General features: G+C 35.9%; 2 protein-coding genes across 3 annotated transcripts; both read right to left on the bottom strand.

Moving 5' to 3' along the window:
• Positions 1-253: 253 nt before the first annotated feature.
• Positions 254-9,004, bottom strand: LOC107595809 (cell division cycle protein 16 homolog). Of its 2 annotated transcripts, none has more exons than XM_016286349.1 (19): positions 8,970-9,004; positions 8,024-8,581; positions 7,515-7,569; positions 7,283-7,380; positions 7,009-7,047; positions 6,574-6,714; positions 6,167-6,326; positions 5,815-5,909; positions 5,381-5,514; positions 5,226-5,305; positions 5,090-5,139; positions 4,937-5,010; positions 4,170-4,295; positions 3,914-4,066; positions 3,760-3,823; positions 3,403-3,464; positions 1,002-1,137; positions 817-907; positions 254-722 (listed from the first exon to the last, which is right to left on the bottom strand). In XM_016286349.1, the coding sequence occupies exons 2-19, from the start codon at positions 8,069-8,071 to the stop codon at positions 478-480; spliced, it is 1,851 nt and encodes a 616-aa protein (XP_016141835.1). In that variant the 5' UTR covers positions 8,072-8,581; positions 8,970-9,004; the 3' UTR covers positions 254-477. The 2 variants fall into 2 exon arrangements, with proteins under 2 accessions (XP_016141835.1, XP_016141837.1); XM_016286351.1 differs by lacking the exon at positions 8,970-9,004 and having other exon boundaries at positions 8,024-8,081; positions 8,156-8,222.
• A 39-nt stretch (positions 9,005-9,043) lies between these two features.
• Positions 9,044-14,016, bottom strand: LOC107595858 (DCN1-like protein 2). The gene is made up of 6 exons (XM_016286447.1): positions 14,013-14,016; positions 11,813-11,981; positions 11,275-11,405; positions 11,093-11,175; positions 10,837-10,933; positions 9,044-10,688 (listed from the first exon to the last, which is right to left on the bottom strand). The coding sequence occupies exons 1-6, from the start codon at positions 14,014-14,016 to the stop codon at positions 10,609-10,611; spliced, it is 564 nt and encodes a 187-aa protein (XP_016141933.1). The 3' UTR covers positions 9,044-10,608.
• Between the last annotated feature and the right edge of the window lie 797 nt (positions 14,017-14,813).

The following is a 14,813-nucleotide window of genomic DNA, read 5'->3' as shown; positions in this document are numbered from 1 at the left end:
GGCTGAATTTGGTGACTTGCACAGATTTCCTTGCATTCTCAACCTCAGACACAGATTTGAGCTAACTGATAAAATCACTGATCAAAGTTGTTGCAAGTAACTTCCTTTGGTTGACTTGACTAATTTTAGGGTTTTATAAACTAAATGCAAATGTCAGCACATAATATAGTTTGATTGGCAATGTAAAAATCACATTTTGTTCAGCCTCATTCACAAAACAGGTGTTTTAATACAGCACCAATGAGAATACACAAATTTGTGTAAAAATATGGATGCCGGGTTTATTGATTAAATCATTTGAACCCTTTTGCATTCACTTCTTTACTCATTCATAGTAAAAAAAATCCACAGGGGTCCGACACGGAGGTCACGGCAGGGGTGGCGAATGGAGGGAGGGTGTGACGTGTCCTCTTCAGCGTCACAATCTATCCTCATCTCATGCTCATAGTTTCTCTTTAACCCATCTATAGGTCTCAATCACGTGCTGGTGTCAGACATGGACGTCTCCAGCATCATGTCGCTCTCGTGCATGTCGCATTCTAAGAGGAAGCGCTGGAAAGCATCGGTTTGTTTGTCAGCGTTGAAAGACGGCGTTTCCAGGCACACATTCACCTCTTCTACAGGTTGTGCTCTGCTCTCATTGCCGTCAGCAGAAGTGTTGAGCATCTTCATCAGCGCAGGCGTGCTAAGGGTCTTTTTTACTTTGTCTTTAATATCAGTTCCTGCAAAACAACAAAACTAAATAGTTACAAAGACACCTTGAATCTGTTATTTACGAATTAGATGCTGCATACAGCTTATGGATGGCTGTCTTACCGATATAAGCATCTGAATCGCTGATATACATCTCAATGCAGTGACCCAGCATGGTTACGGAAAATGTGTCATCTCGTTTAAGACCAAGTGCCTTAAAGAAGGAGTTTATATGTTTGAAGTGCATCACAATGGATTAAATATAAATATATATCGGCCAAACAGTTTTGATGGTTATACATTCTCACAGTGTGAAAGTAGTCAATGGCACTCTCAAAATCTCCCATGAGGCTGTGCACATAACCAATGGATGAGTAAGTGGAGGCATTTTGTGGGATGAGGACCAAAGCTTGCCTGTGGTATTCGAGAGCCTGCTCGTATTTCCTACACAAACAAAATGAAAGCAATCACTGACCTGTTTTTTGTCTATTGCAACAGATAAATATCTAGACAAACTCACTTGACTCGAGAGTCTAAACACTGCACATTATTATTGATTTTTCATATTTAGTGTGGGACGTTGGGTCTAATTTGCCGCTTTTATGTATGCTCAGGTTTCAGTTCTGTGTAGATGAAATGCTCAATGTGTGTGTTGTTTTCAGATGTAGCTATAAATGATTAAATACTTGGAAGAAAAACTAAACCAAACTCAATTCTGTATGCAAATATTGCAATGAAGTTACTATGCTGTAGATTTAGAATTCTTAACATTCAATCAAAACTGGCAAATGGAAATTTACAAACTAAAAAAAAAAAAAATGTGTATCTCCCAATATATATATATATATATATATATATATATAAGCTAAATATTAAAGGGGTCATATGATGCGATTTCAAGTTTTCCTTTCTCTTTGGAATGTTACAAGCTGTTCGTGAATAGATAAGATCCCTAAAGTTGCAAAGACTAAAGTCTCAAACCCAAAGAGATATTTTTTATAAAAGTTAAGACTGGTCCACGCCTCCTAAAACACGCCCCAACATGTCTACATCACAATGTGGGAAGATTTGCATAACACCACCCAAGATCACAAATGCAGACGTGGTTTTATGTTTACGCGGCGCGATCCAACGCAACGCGTAAAAAGACAGTATAAGTCATTATAATCCGTAATTATGTCCCCACTGGATGCAACAAATGCCTCGTTTATAATGGGTTTTATTGGTTTTGTCTCGTCGCTCCGGGACACGGCATCACAATATGGTAAGGGGCGTAACATTTCCGTCACACGCTTGAGGCATTCGGCCAATCACAACAAACTGGATAACTGACCAATCACAGCAACCTCGCTTTTCAGACCGATGAGCTTTGTAAAAATCGACGCGCTTCAGAAAGGCGGGGCATAGAGGAGAAACAATAATATACAGTATGTGGAAAATAATGTGTTTTTTGCATAAACATTTCATTACACCAAATACACAAAATAATGTTCTTTTTAGCAACATCATATGACCCCTTTAACAAAAATTAGCACAACTAAGGCTAAAAAATTATCCACAAAACACATTTGAATACAGACTGCATGTGAATTATTTGCAGAAGTTTGTAGGGTTTCATTATATTGATACGGTCCAAACAATCAAAAACAAAAGAAATAATTAAACAGCCATTTATAACTAAAGAATCATGAGTGGAATGATCTTCAAGTGTGAATTGCAAGCCCTTTGATATCCAGTGGGTGGACATGCATAATTCATGAAACACTAGAGTGACAGAACAAAACAAGCACTCTATTAAAGTGGAGAAAACAAGACACACAAGAGAGAAAGGATGCCATGTGACCATCATGCTCTTCATTAAAATACCACTCCTGATCATTTTAGAAGACACTTTTTAGTCACAATTCCAGTTTAGTGCGTCACTATGGCACAGATCCTGCCTATTTTAACTAAGATAGAATGTGGTACTTTAGCTGCAATATTTGCCAGTAGTGTACTTTATGTACACTAACATTTAAAAGTTTGGGTTTGGTTAGAATTTTGTGTAATGTCTATTACAACAATGCTAAATTTATTTGATTAGAAATACAGTAAAAAAAAAAAAAAAGTTAATGCGAAATATCATTATTATTATAAATATTATTTCACATTAAAAAAATTATTCCTGTGATGGAGAATCTGAATTTTCAGCAGCCATTTACTCCAGTCTTCAAAGTCACATGATCCTTCAGAGATCATTCTAATATACTGATTTGCTGCTCAAGAAACATTTCCTCTTATCAATGTTGAAATATTTTTGTGGAAACTGTGATACTTTTTTCAGGACTCTTTGATGAATATAAAGTTTTAAAAGAACAGTATTTACTTGAAACAATCTATTGTAAGATTATAAATGTCTTTACTGTTACTGATCAACTTTTTACACCACTGATCGACTGAATGGAAATTAACGTTCTTAGAATTGACAAGACGGTTGACCCTGAGTGGTCAGCTAAATATCTACAGTGGATCTAAAATATGAATAGTTAATTATAACTAGTTATGGTTAATTATTCATATTTCCCCATGAGCTAAATTCGCTACAGCAGTCTTGCTGAATAAAAGTTCTTTCAATCCCAAACATTTGAATGGTATTGTAGGTTATGAAAAACTAAAGTAAATGTACTAAAAGCTAAAATGTACTGAAAAATCAGGATTCTTTCAACTTACTTCAATTTTCGACAGACATGGCCCAAATTGTTTAAGAGCGGCTCCCATTTGTCTACTGTCACCTGAAAATAAATAATTCATTAAAAGGACAGAACATTTTACAAGGGTATGATAAAGTTAATTTGCTACAGAGAACAGACACTTTTTTTTTTATTTAGACACAAACGAAAATGAGTCGATATAAGAAACTGTTTGTCTATTGGAAATTTGTGTAAAGAGGTATTTTCATTGTTTCATCAGTTGAACCATGCACCCAGGATCGTAAAAATGCATCATGACGTCTACTCTGACTAAGGTCTGTTCTAAACAAAAACAAGCATATAAACAACTAGATGATAGAAGCCACAGGGTGGTTACCTCATTTCCAATGGCCTTGATCTTATCCATAGCATCTAGAAACAACTTCTCTGCTGTTTTATAACTGCAACAAAGCAAAGCGCTCATCAGCAAAGCTTGTACAAAACCACTAACAACTGAAGAATATAGTGAGAATGCTCTTTTAATCACTTACTCTCCATTTTGGAAGGCAACCACAGCTACCTCATGTATGACAAAGGGGTCCTCAGGCGCAATGCTGAGAGCCTGGCTAAAGAAACGTTCTGCCAGCTTTGGGTTGTTAGTGAGCCCATACTCCAAACCGATGTACAGCATGGGCAAGTGACATCTGTTCAAACAGAAAGTCAGACGTCTTTTTTCTGGCCTAAACTAGAGGCAAATATTCTTGTCCTAATGAACTGAACTGTCACAAGCACTGCAGGTCTACAGACCCTTTCATGAGCTGAGCAGCAGTGAAGTACGCAGCCATGGCCTGATCATGTTCACTCTCCACAGCAAACGAGTGACCGTATGCTATCCATGCTGGTCCGTATGTGCGCTCCAGCGTGGTGGCTTTACTGTAGAAGGGGATTTTGATGTTAACCACACGTTTCTTCAGCTACAAATCTAGTCATCATTACGAAACCTTTTGTCAGATTTACCACAGAAACTTGAGTTTTGCAGGATCGGCACTAAAAAGTGGTTTTCCCCCAGAATATTTGCATTTATATAATAGGGCAAAAGGTTACTTTATTCACTTATTTCTCATTTCTTTCGAAGATATGAGTGACTTCCTTAGTAAGCAACGTATGTTAGACAACATTTTGTGACAATTTCAGTAAAACATTTGAATGTTATTGAAAGAAGTCTCTTATGCTCATCAGGGCTGCATTTATTTGATCAGAAATACAGTACAAACTGTAATACTAAATATTAATATTATGTATTAAATATGATTTAAATAATAGCTGTTTTCTATTTTAATATATTTTAAAATGTAATTCTTTCCTTTGCAGGCAAAGCTGAATTTTTAAGCAATTTTATTATCATTTATTTAGCATTTATTTGAAATGTTAATTTTTGTAATAATTTAAAAAAGCCTTTACTGTCAATAATGTTTACCAATAAAGTAATCATTATACAGAAAAAACCACAATTTACTGACCCCAAATTTTTGAATGGAATTGTAAGTTTACAATGCAACTAAATACAGTCGTACCTGAGATACCGCCTTGCATGTTCGTTTTTGTGCCCAACCATGAGGTAGTAACAACCAACAGCAAACCACGAAACCTTGAAAAGGTTCACAGAGAAAGAAATGATAAGAAAACAATCACATGAAACGTGTGTTATGAAAGAGAATCTAACTCACCGGATTGCTGGGATACAAATCCACCAGTTTATGAGACAGGTAAAACAACTCTAGAGACAACGGATGATAAATGTTATGATTCCACATTAAAAGTCAACACTTAAATTAAAGCTGAAATCAATATTTAGTCTCATACCGTTTGCTTTGCTCAGCTCAACAAGGGTTCCTATATGCACTGGTAAACAGTTAGCATGAAATGGGTCTTTCACCATTACCCTAGATTAAAAAAAAAAAACTTTCCCTAAATGTCAAGCCAAACATTAGAAATCAACGTCTGTTTCGCAGACTTACATTGACGTAAGAGAGTAGCACATTTTAAAGTCACAGTTGTAATAATGTCGCTCTGCGAGAGAAACGACAACATCCAAGTTGTCCTGGAGACCGTTGACTATTTCTGGGACGACCATCTCACTAGGTTTGTTATACTGGAAAAGAAGAGTTGCTGATTAGCTCTTCAATGAGCACTTCAAAACCATTGACTGAATAAACAGGTACTTCAAATTCTCATAGTAATTTGTGCATGTTCTTTTTTTAAACTGAAGAATAAACAACAAAATCAGGAAAAATAACGAACAGCATCTGATACACATGATGACGTGAATGTTCATTCAATGCTATTTCATATGTAAATCATGGCAAACCATCTTTGGTACGCACATCTTTCACTTCTCTTGTCCTATTTTAACCTTATGAGAGTTTAGACGACAAAAAAAAGTCTCTCTTACCTTCTTTAACTTATTTTCAAAAAGGAAACGCGACAATTCCACTTCCTCTTCTGTACACTGTTGACTTAAGGGCAGAGAATCCAAGAAATCTTTTTCTACAACAAAACATTTTATGAATTTAAAAGCATTTATACATTTTATCTGAAGTGACTTTCAAGTGAAGACTATTACGACACAAGCAAATGGCTACAGGTCAGATAACAATACACTAAACAAAATTGCTGTTATGAATTTATATTTATAGATTTGTTTTGTTTGGTCCACTAACAATGTTTGTTAAGCTGTAAGCAACTTTATGTACAAAACCAGAGAATTTCAAAAACTGAAAGAAAATATGAAAAGCTTCTCTCACCCTCTTGGGCGGTCAGCATGTGATGGGATGTCAAAAGGTCGAAGGCTTCAAAGCAGTAGACATCCAGTTTCAAGGCCTCTTTGTAGCTAGACGTGGCTAGGGGTCTGTTGTCCATGGCATCATAGATCTTCCCCCGCAGGAGACAGATGGAACTATTGATCTGAGTGAAAAATCCACATAGAGTACAAGATCCAGACAAACTGTTATGCCATTCAAATACCAAGATTATTTCTAAAGACCAACTGGACTCATTCATTCAGGTACAGTCCAAATATTAAAAAACAAAACATAAGCCAAGAAATGACCAATGAAACATTGCAGAAATCAGGGGGGAAAACATCCAATGCAGTTTTCATCCCGGAGAAGGCCAGAATAAATGAATGAATAAATAAAAGAGTTGGGCTTACTGAAGCAGGAGACATTTCCCACTCCTTTACGGTTTCCTTTGAGCCATTATCCTCCTTTACATTCTTCTCCAATAATTTTTTGCTGGCTGCTTCCTCCATGTCCAGTATGTCCAGAGCTTGTTGATATTCTTTGGCAGCATACTGAAGATTACAAAAGGATTTACTGATATTTTCCTTATAAGTTTTCAGAACAATTGGTCTGTCAGTCTTAAAATTACACAAATGCCTCACCCCTCGTATGTTCCTTTATTAAATATTTTGGCTAATCTGATTGTTTTCAGATTTCCCTCAAAAAGGGCAAAAATGTATAATGTATATGTATTTTTATTATTATATACAATACCACATTATTACAATATCTTATTTTATGTGATGTATAAAATAAAACACATTCATGGCATTAAAAGTAAGTAAAATTAGTAAGTAAATACTCACGTGACATCTTGCAGCTAGATACTGACAGGCTCCATATAACTGGGAAACAAAAACCAAAAATGAAGCACCATATACCTCTTCATTAATTCCCTTGAACATAAAGATGATTTTTTTTACGTCATTCTACTGCATTAATGCACTTAAAACATTTCAGCATGGAAAGATGTTTCAATTAACTTATCAGGTTACGTTTTTGAAGGACTAAGACCTAAGAATATTTGTTACTATTGAAATGATTTTCATCAGTCAATCAGCAGATCAAATCAATTCTTACCTTGTCAAGTTTGCGAGATCTGAGTGCATGAGAGGCTCTGTGATACTGTGCTGTCAAATAAAGGCACTGTGCTAACCAATAAATATCTTGAGGATCCTCTACAAGAGATTAAACAGCCTGTGATTAATATGCAATTAAGAGTCAGTGTAATTGAATTAACACTAATACGCATTTTATCTAAGACTTTCACTGACAGTATCCATACAGTGTTCAGGAGGATGAAGACACTTACCATGTGATAAGGACGCTACTTTATCAGCCCAGAACAGAGCACTTTGATACTGTTGCTATAAAACAGATCATGCAATAATTTGAGGTAAACAACATTTCATTCATATTTTGATATTTACACTATTAAGATAAAACTGGATTTTTATTAAGCAATCAACATGTATAGATGCTAATTTAATCATATTAATGCAGTTTGACGTGTACACGCCCTCATAGAGTTTATATTAGATTTATTTCTAAGAATAAAACAGTCCAAAACAACATGATGTCATATCTATTAACAACCAACAATTCTGTTATTTAAATGTAAATTAAGAAGCTTTTAAACCTGTTGGCATGAAAGTCAGCTGGCTAGCTTCAAAACTGAACCCAGTTGTTCCGAACTAACTATCATATTCCGATTACGTAGTATCATATAAGCAGCTTTATGAAAACATAAATTAATAAAATCTTATCTGGTGTGCAAATTAAAGCTACAGTGTTAATGCTAAATATACTGCTGATTCTTACCTGATCAATGTAGTGTCTCACTCTTTTACGAAGCCTGTCAAGATTCATGGTGATTGTGCTGTTCGTCAGATACAAAAAACTGTCATTCTTGTCAAATGCAATAAATTGAAAATGAGTTTTGTACGACTGAACCTCTCAATGTAGATTGAAGCCCGCGGTTAGCATAAAACGCGTGTTACATTGGTAACATTCCGTAGAGAAACAATGATTTTGTGAAGTTCCGTCTTTTTTTTATTATTTGTATATGGATTGGAAGTAACAACGAAATAATACAACAAAAGGCAAATTTCAGTGAAAATACTTTTTTTTACACACTTACAATAATATAACATACATATAAACACACATAATAAAAATGCAGAAATACATGGATACAAGCTCTCAAACGTGAACGTGAAGCCTCTTTGGGATATAAACACATTGCCGCTCTCTTGTGGTACAGAGTGAAATCGCATTGCAAGTTCATTTCCGCCATTAAAGGAGTAGTTCACCCAAAATAAAAATTCTGTCATCATTTACTCACCCTCGTGTTGTTCCCGATTCACAACACTTTCTTCTCTGTGGAGGACAAATATTGAGAATTTCAGGCAGAATGACAGCCTAACATCTCATGTTCCACACTAGAAAGTCATAACTTACATGATCATACTAACTCTCACCAATTTTAAGTGATATAAACAGTTATTTTACTGTGTTCGATTGCTTCTATCCACTAAAACAACAGATAAGCCTGTGATGTGGAACTCTGATATGAACCGAAGATTTTTTTAAAAGCTACAAAAGGTTATAATATTATTGGAAAAGCTTTAAATCTTTCTATAGACATTATGTTTAGTTGAACAGAATGGATGAAAGAAACACTGGACACAATCCAGGCCTAACTGAGCAACAGAAAAAAGAGGGAAGATGTCACATGGGTGACCAAGAGGTCAGCTACAGTACTGACCGCGATGCAGAGCATTTTGGCTGACATCAATATTCTCAGCACTGCAGATTTGGCACTCATCGTGGAGGACAAATATTGAGAATTTCAGGCAGAATGACAGCCTAACATCTCATGTTCCACACTAGAAAGTCATAACTTACATGATCATACTAACTCTCACCAATTTTAAGTGATATAAACAGTTATTTTACTGTGTTCGATTGCTTCTATCCACTAAAACAACAGATAAGCCTGTGATGTGGAACTCTGATATGAACCGAAGATTTTTTTAAAAGCTACAAAAGGTTATAATATTATTGGAAAAGCTTTAAATCTTTCTATAGACATTATGTTTAGTTGAACAGAATGGATGAAAGAAACACTGGACACAATCCAGGCCTAACTGAGCAACAGAAAAAAAGAGGGAAGATGTCACATGGGTGACCAAGAGGTCAGCTACAGTACTGACCGCGATGCAGAGCATTTTGGCTGACATCAATATTCTCAGCACTGCAGATTTGGCACTCATGGATGAGAAGGAAAGCACTTCTGAAAAAGATGAACATTACATCATGCCTGAATTATGCTTGTGACAAACCTGAAAGCTTTTAGAAAAAAATAATTGTTGTCTCAGAGGGCACTAAAATGAACCTCCATGTCCTGAATGTTTGGTGCAAACCAAATATAACTCCATCCCTACCATCATGCTCTAGAGTTGCTTTTTAGTGATTTATGAAGTGAGGTATTAATATTCTGCAATAATCATTTTGATTCAGATGCATGTTGAATTTGTGATACTGGTGGGAGAATGTTTCATAGTGAAAGCTCGAAAAGCCTCTTGTTGTCCAAGGATAGATGTCCTGTTAAAGAATAACAGGGTTGTTAGAGATTGAGAAGAACATAAAGGGCAATAATTTATTTCTTAACATAAATCTGGTAAACAAAACAAAACAAGAGTAACACTGAACCATGTTGTTACAAGTTCCGCAACAGGGCAGATGACACATTTGACCTAAAATCACACAAGATTATGGTATGGAGGCATCTTGTTTTGACCATGCCTTTCTTTCATATTTCATATAATAAAACATTACTGATAATACATGTCTCTCTGTACATACTGCTGCAGTAGATACAGTATTTTAAAACTGTAACAATAGTGCTGGTGTGGTGAGCCGCATGCTGTGCTGCCCATGAACGTCTGGCTTAAAATGCGGACATGATCAGCATCAAGTCCTGCATGAGATACACACCCAGACAGATGGGTACATAACCTAAAATGAAACTGGAGAGACTATTCCATAATTCATACTGTGAAGAGTGGGTAGGCAATGAGGACTCGGCCCTATAGAGTGACACTGATTGCTATGGAGATGAGGTACTAGGTTCGAAGTTATCCACCCAAAATCTCCAAGGGTTTCAGGCTAGAATAGAGTCACCAGTGCAAATATAGCTGGCCATGTGCATTTGATGGCTCTATAAGAAATCTTGAGTTTCACACTCTTGTCCTTCCTGTGTGATGTGTGGACGTCTGAGTCGTCTTTTCCATCCTTCCTTTTGCAAAGCTTGTGGGTTTCAAGTGTTTCTCTTAGTTCACTCTTATTATGCTTACAAGTCTTTAAAAAAAACTACAAAGTCAATGAGGCGACCAGCAGCGTTACTATACAGTTTTGCGCTTTGATCCCGTCACAATTGGCCGAGCATATTCCACAAAGTCATCAATGAGAACAGGCCATGCTCCTGAAACAAAACAGAACGTGACATGATTAAAATCCAGCATACCCTATATGAGTAAAGGCAGTCAATTTATAACTTCAAAACCAATAACTAAAAGTTCAGTCAGCATATTAGCTCACAAAACACAACAAAAATTGATAATGTGTGTCACCTTCTTCATCATAGTTTGACATGTCATCTGCAATCATGTTGCCAAAATCCAGAAGCAAGTTCCACGTGTCTTTGGGAATTGATCGCTTATGATGCTCCTTCACAAAATAAGGGCAGAGACCAGAGAGCATCTAAATTAATTGCTAAAGGAAATTATTCCACTATGTGGTTAATGTGTTGCGTAGCAGCCAGAAAACCCATTTTAATTTGTATTCAGTGCTAAACAGGGTCAAAGGTCCAAAGCTATAATGAATTACCAATAAAAATCTATTCCAGAGGTCTAGGAACTTAAAACGTCCATCCAGAACCAGGTTCCAATATGCTACTGCCATCTCTAAATCTGAAATGGAAAAAGACGATTAATACAGAAGACTGTTTATTCGGTATAAGAAGCCAGAGTGAAAACTCACATAATTGCAGAAAGAAAAGGTGCTGTTACCTAAACCTTTTTGTCCAGGATTCTTGGCAAAGTTGAAGGTGAACTGGTAGAAATCTTTGAACTTTCCGCTGTCTTTCAGATCCTGTTCTAATCTGGGCAGAAGTGCTCGAAGTTTCTCCGGACTGTCACACCTGCAGATGAAATGAAACATTTAGGCTTGTCGCCAATCTAATAACTGGCTCATTCACATTTCACTCAAACAAAATTTTAAGATTTATATTATAAGTTCTGTTAACGACTACAACCTGACTTTTAACTACACAGCTTCTCCTAGCAAATCTGAACATGCAAAGTAATTTGAGACACATCAAGCATTTCAGATGGAATCATTTTTCTGTGGTTGTTATAGCCGAGGACTGTCACATAAAGAGGCACGATTTCAGTGATTTTGCCAGGTAGGACATTTTATGTGAGATATTCCCAAATGTATCTGATATGATATTCCCAAAGCACCTTTAATAATACTATCAGCCACCACACACCCCAAATATTGTCAACAGTGCGCATGACTAAATAAAGAAATTATGTCATAGCCCACCCCAGCTCTGTCATGCCATCAATGAACTCTTTCTTGCTGAATTCACACTGTGTTGCCGCACGGAATTTCCATGCCACAACCAGAACACTGATGCTGGCTGGATCCAGATTGAGGTCATCACAGAACTGTTGAATTCCATCAATCCCAATCTTATTCTCATCCTGGGGATCTGAGGGAGAAGACCAAAACACTAAGGTGACTTAAAAAAAAACCAAGAACACATAGAGTGTTGGTTTAGTAAAACAAAACCTTCTAAGAGGAAATCGACATTTAAAGGTGCACAGAGTAAGTTTTTGTTTGGTTTTGGGCTTTACAATAACATGTGAATGCATGAAGTTTGTTTATAAAGGTCCTGCCATTTTTCTTAACTCTGTGGCATGCAAGCAGCAGGTTTTGTTTTATTGCTCTAACAGGAACAGCTTGTTTAGACATTTTATTTTTCCACTGAAGCTTAGTCTTTATTCTTAGTCATATGTTTATGTTTGCTTAAAATCATAATTAGGCTGCTTTCAGATGGAGCAGCATTTAATACACAGAGCCGTAGTTCACTGACAATAAGGCAATATCGCGTTCATAATCGCAGATGAATCGCATTCGATTATGAATGCGATATTGCCTAGCTTGTCAGTGAACTATGGCTCTGTGTATTAAATGCCGCTCCATCTGAAAGCAGGTGATGGAGATTTACTATTAATCACGGAACCGGCTTTACTGACAAGATGCGCATGACAATCACATGCGATTAATTGCACAGCCCTAATCGTAATGTATCAAAGTAAAGACAAAATAATTCTTCAGTATTATGACTTACATTTGAATGAAATGCATTATGGAAAAAGAAAAAGAAAAAAGTAGGGCGGGGGGACTTGGTTCAATACATCAGTGTTTGCTTGGATAGGTGAAGAACTGAATGTGAGCTTACAGTTGAATATGAGAAAAGGGCGTGGTTTATTTACATTTACATTTAGTCATTTAGCAGACGCTTTTATCCACAGCGACTTACAAATGAGGACAATAAAAGCAGTCAAAACTAACAAAAGAGCAACAATATATAAGTGCAAATGACAAGTCTCGGTTAGCCTAATATGGTTTATATGAATGAAATGATTTGAGAAGTCTGCCAATAGTCACCAGAGAGAAAGTATGTAGTCTCACCGGAAGATGATTAAACATTACAAAGTCAAAACATTTAAAAAAAAAAAAAATTAAGCATACATGGAAGAATTAGGATGTATTTCCATTTCATGCCAACTTTAAGCAACTTGAGAGCTGGATAACAACTATATAAAGTAAACTTGTTGTTTTTATTCTTAGAAGCTCAGTGGAACGGCATGGCACAGCTGGTTGTGTGATCTCAAAATGACAGCCCACATGAGACCCCTGCCCATGCCTGGATCCGGCCCCTGGTGGTCAGCGGGGTACAGCTGAGACACAATGTATCAAATGTACCCGCACTGGAATCCTATTGCGGCACATGCAGTTTAGTTGCACGATGTAAGATCACAAGTTAATAGTCACATTCAGACAATGTACAAAGCAAATTAAATCAACATTTGATGTTTGTGATATTTAAACTGTCTACTTCCTACTGACATATTTTCTAACATGAAGGACATAAGGATTTTAGGACATGTTGTAAAATATGCAAGGGAGTATAATGGATACAGTTGATACACCCTTTCTAGGTGGTTAGATCTGCAGATACAGAGGCCAAAACGACATTTGCCACCACTGTAAGTGAGAGAGGTGACTGAGTGAGTGTAGGCCTATAGCCTAGGTGACTGAATGACCTTTGTTTTGTTTTTATGGTTTATTAGGCTATTGTTATTATGTTTTATTTATTATGTTTATTGTTATTATGTTTATTAGGTTATTGTTTGCATTTGATCTGTTTTATTATTGCTGTTTGCAATTGTTCAATGTTTTTTACTGTTACTCAACTTTTCAACTGTTACTAAAAATGATGAACTGAAATTAAATATTGTATCGCTGTTTGCCATTACTGTACAATGTTTTACAAATGAACTACTTTTAACTAAACAAATAATCAAATAAAATAGTGAATGGAAATAAAAACTGTTGTTCTCATTTTTAAAGGTATTTTACATTTGCATTTTTCCAGCATTACGGATGGGTGTCTCAACTGTACTCGGGTACAATTAGCTCATAAACACAAGAAGCTTTTTTGTTCCAACTATACCCATGTCGGGTACAGTTGGAACAGAAAAGCTTCTTGTCTTTATGAACTAATTGTGGCAAATATGACCTACTTATGAATGTTAATAATTATTAATATTTTAGTAGACAAGTAAAGGAAATGTCATATGAAAAATCACTTCTTTTCAGTCCCTAGTTTTGGTGTGGTAACGGAAAAAGCAAAAAGTGTACCAACTGTACCCAGTCTACCCCTAAGTACTCTTTTAGTATAATTGTAAAAATGTGTACCTTCAGGTTGTGGCACACGTGTCTTTTGCTGTGAAATCTTGAGTGAAAGATCTTTTTTTTATAAAGTTAGCATAAAAATAACTTTACTGGACTAAAAAAACCTTAGGTTTACTTGCATGCATATTTTTTAGAAATCTCGTTCAAATGTATGTCAAGTATGATACAACAGGCTTTTGAGGAACATTTATTTGCACATTTCTCAATCATCATTGTATTGCATTGCATTATTTGCCCACCACAATTAAAACTATAGAGCTTTGATCATAAAACTAAGCATTTAAATATCATTTTACTAAGACATATTAGGGACAATTGATCGATTGAAACTTATCGATTTACATAAGATATATTAATTTCATCTTACTTTTTGGCCATATTACAACAAATTTGGCCCTCTGAATAAAATTTTTAAATTAATTTAGTATCAACTGAACATTGTTTAATCCATTTGTGTCCACATTTTTCTGAATGGTTTCATGCATATAGTCATATTAATAGTTTCCTATGTGAACATGTTCTGCATTTATTTTCCCCAGGTTTTTTTTTTGAAGATCGT

The sequence above is a fragment of the Sinocyclocheilus grahami genome, unplaced genomic scaffold, assembly GCF_001515645.1.
Source record: "Sinocyclocheilus grahami isolate Dianchi unplaced genomic scaffold, SAMN03320097.WGS_v1.1 scaffold209.1, whole genome shotgun sequence".
In the NCBI taxonomy this organism is placed as follows: Eukaryota; Metazoa; Chordata; class Actinopteri; order Cypriniformes; family Cyprinidae; genus Sinocyclocheilus; species Sinocyclocheilus grahami.
This window is presented reverse-complemented; position numbering and strand designations above follow the sequence as displayed.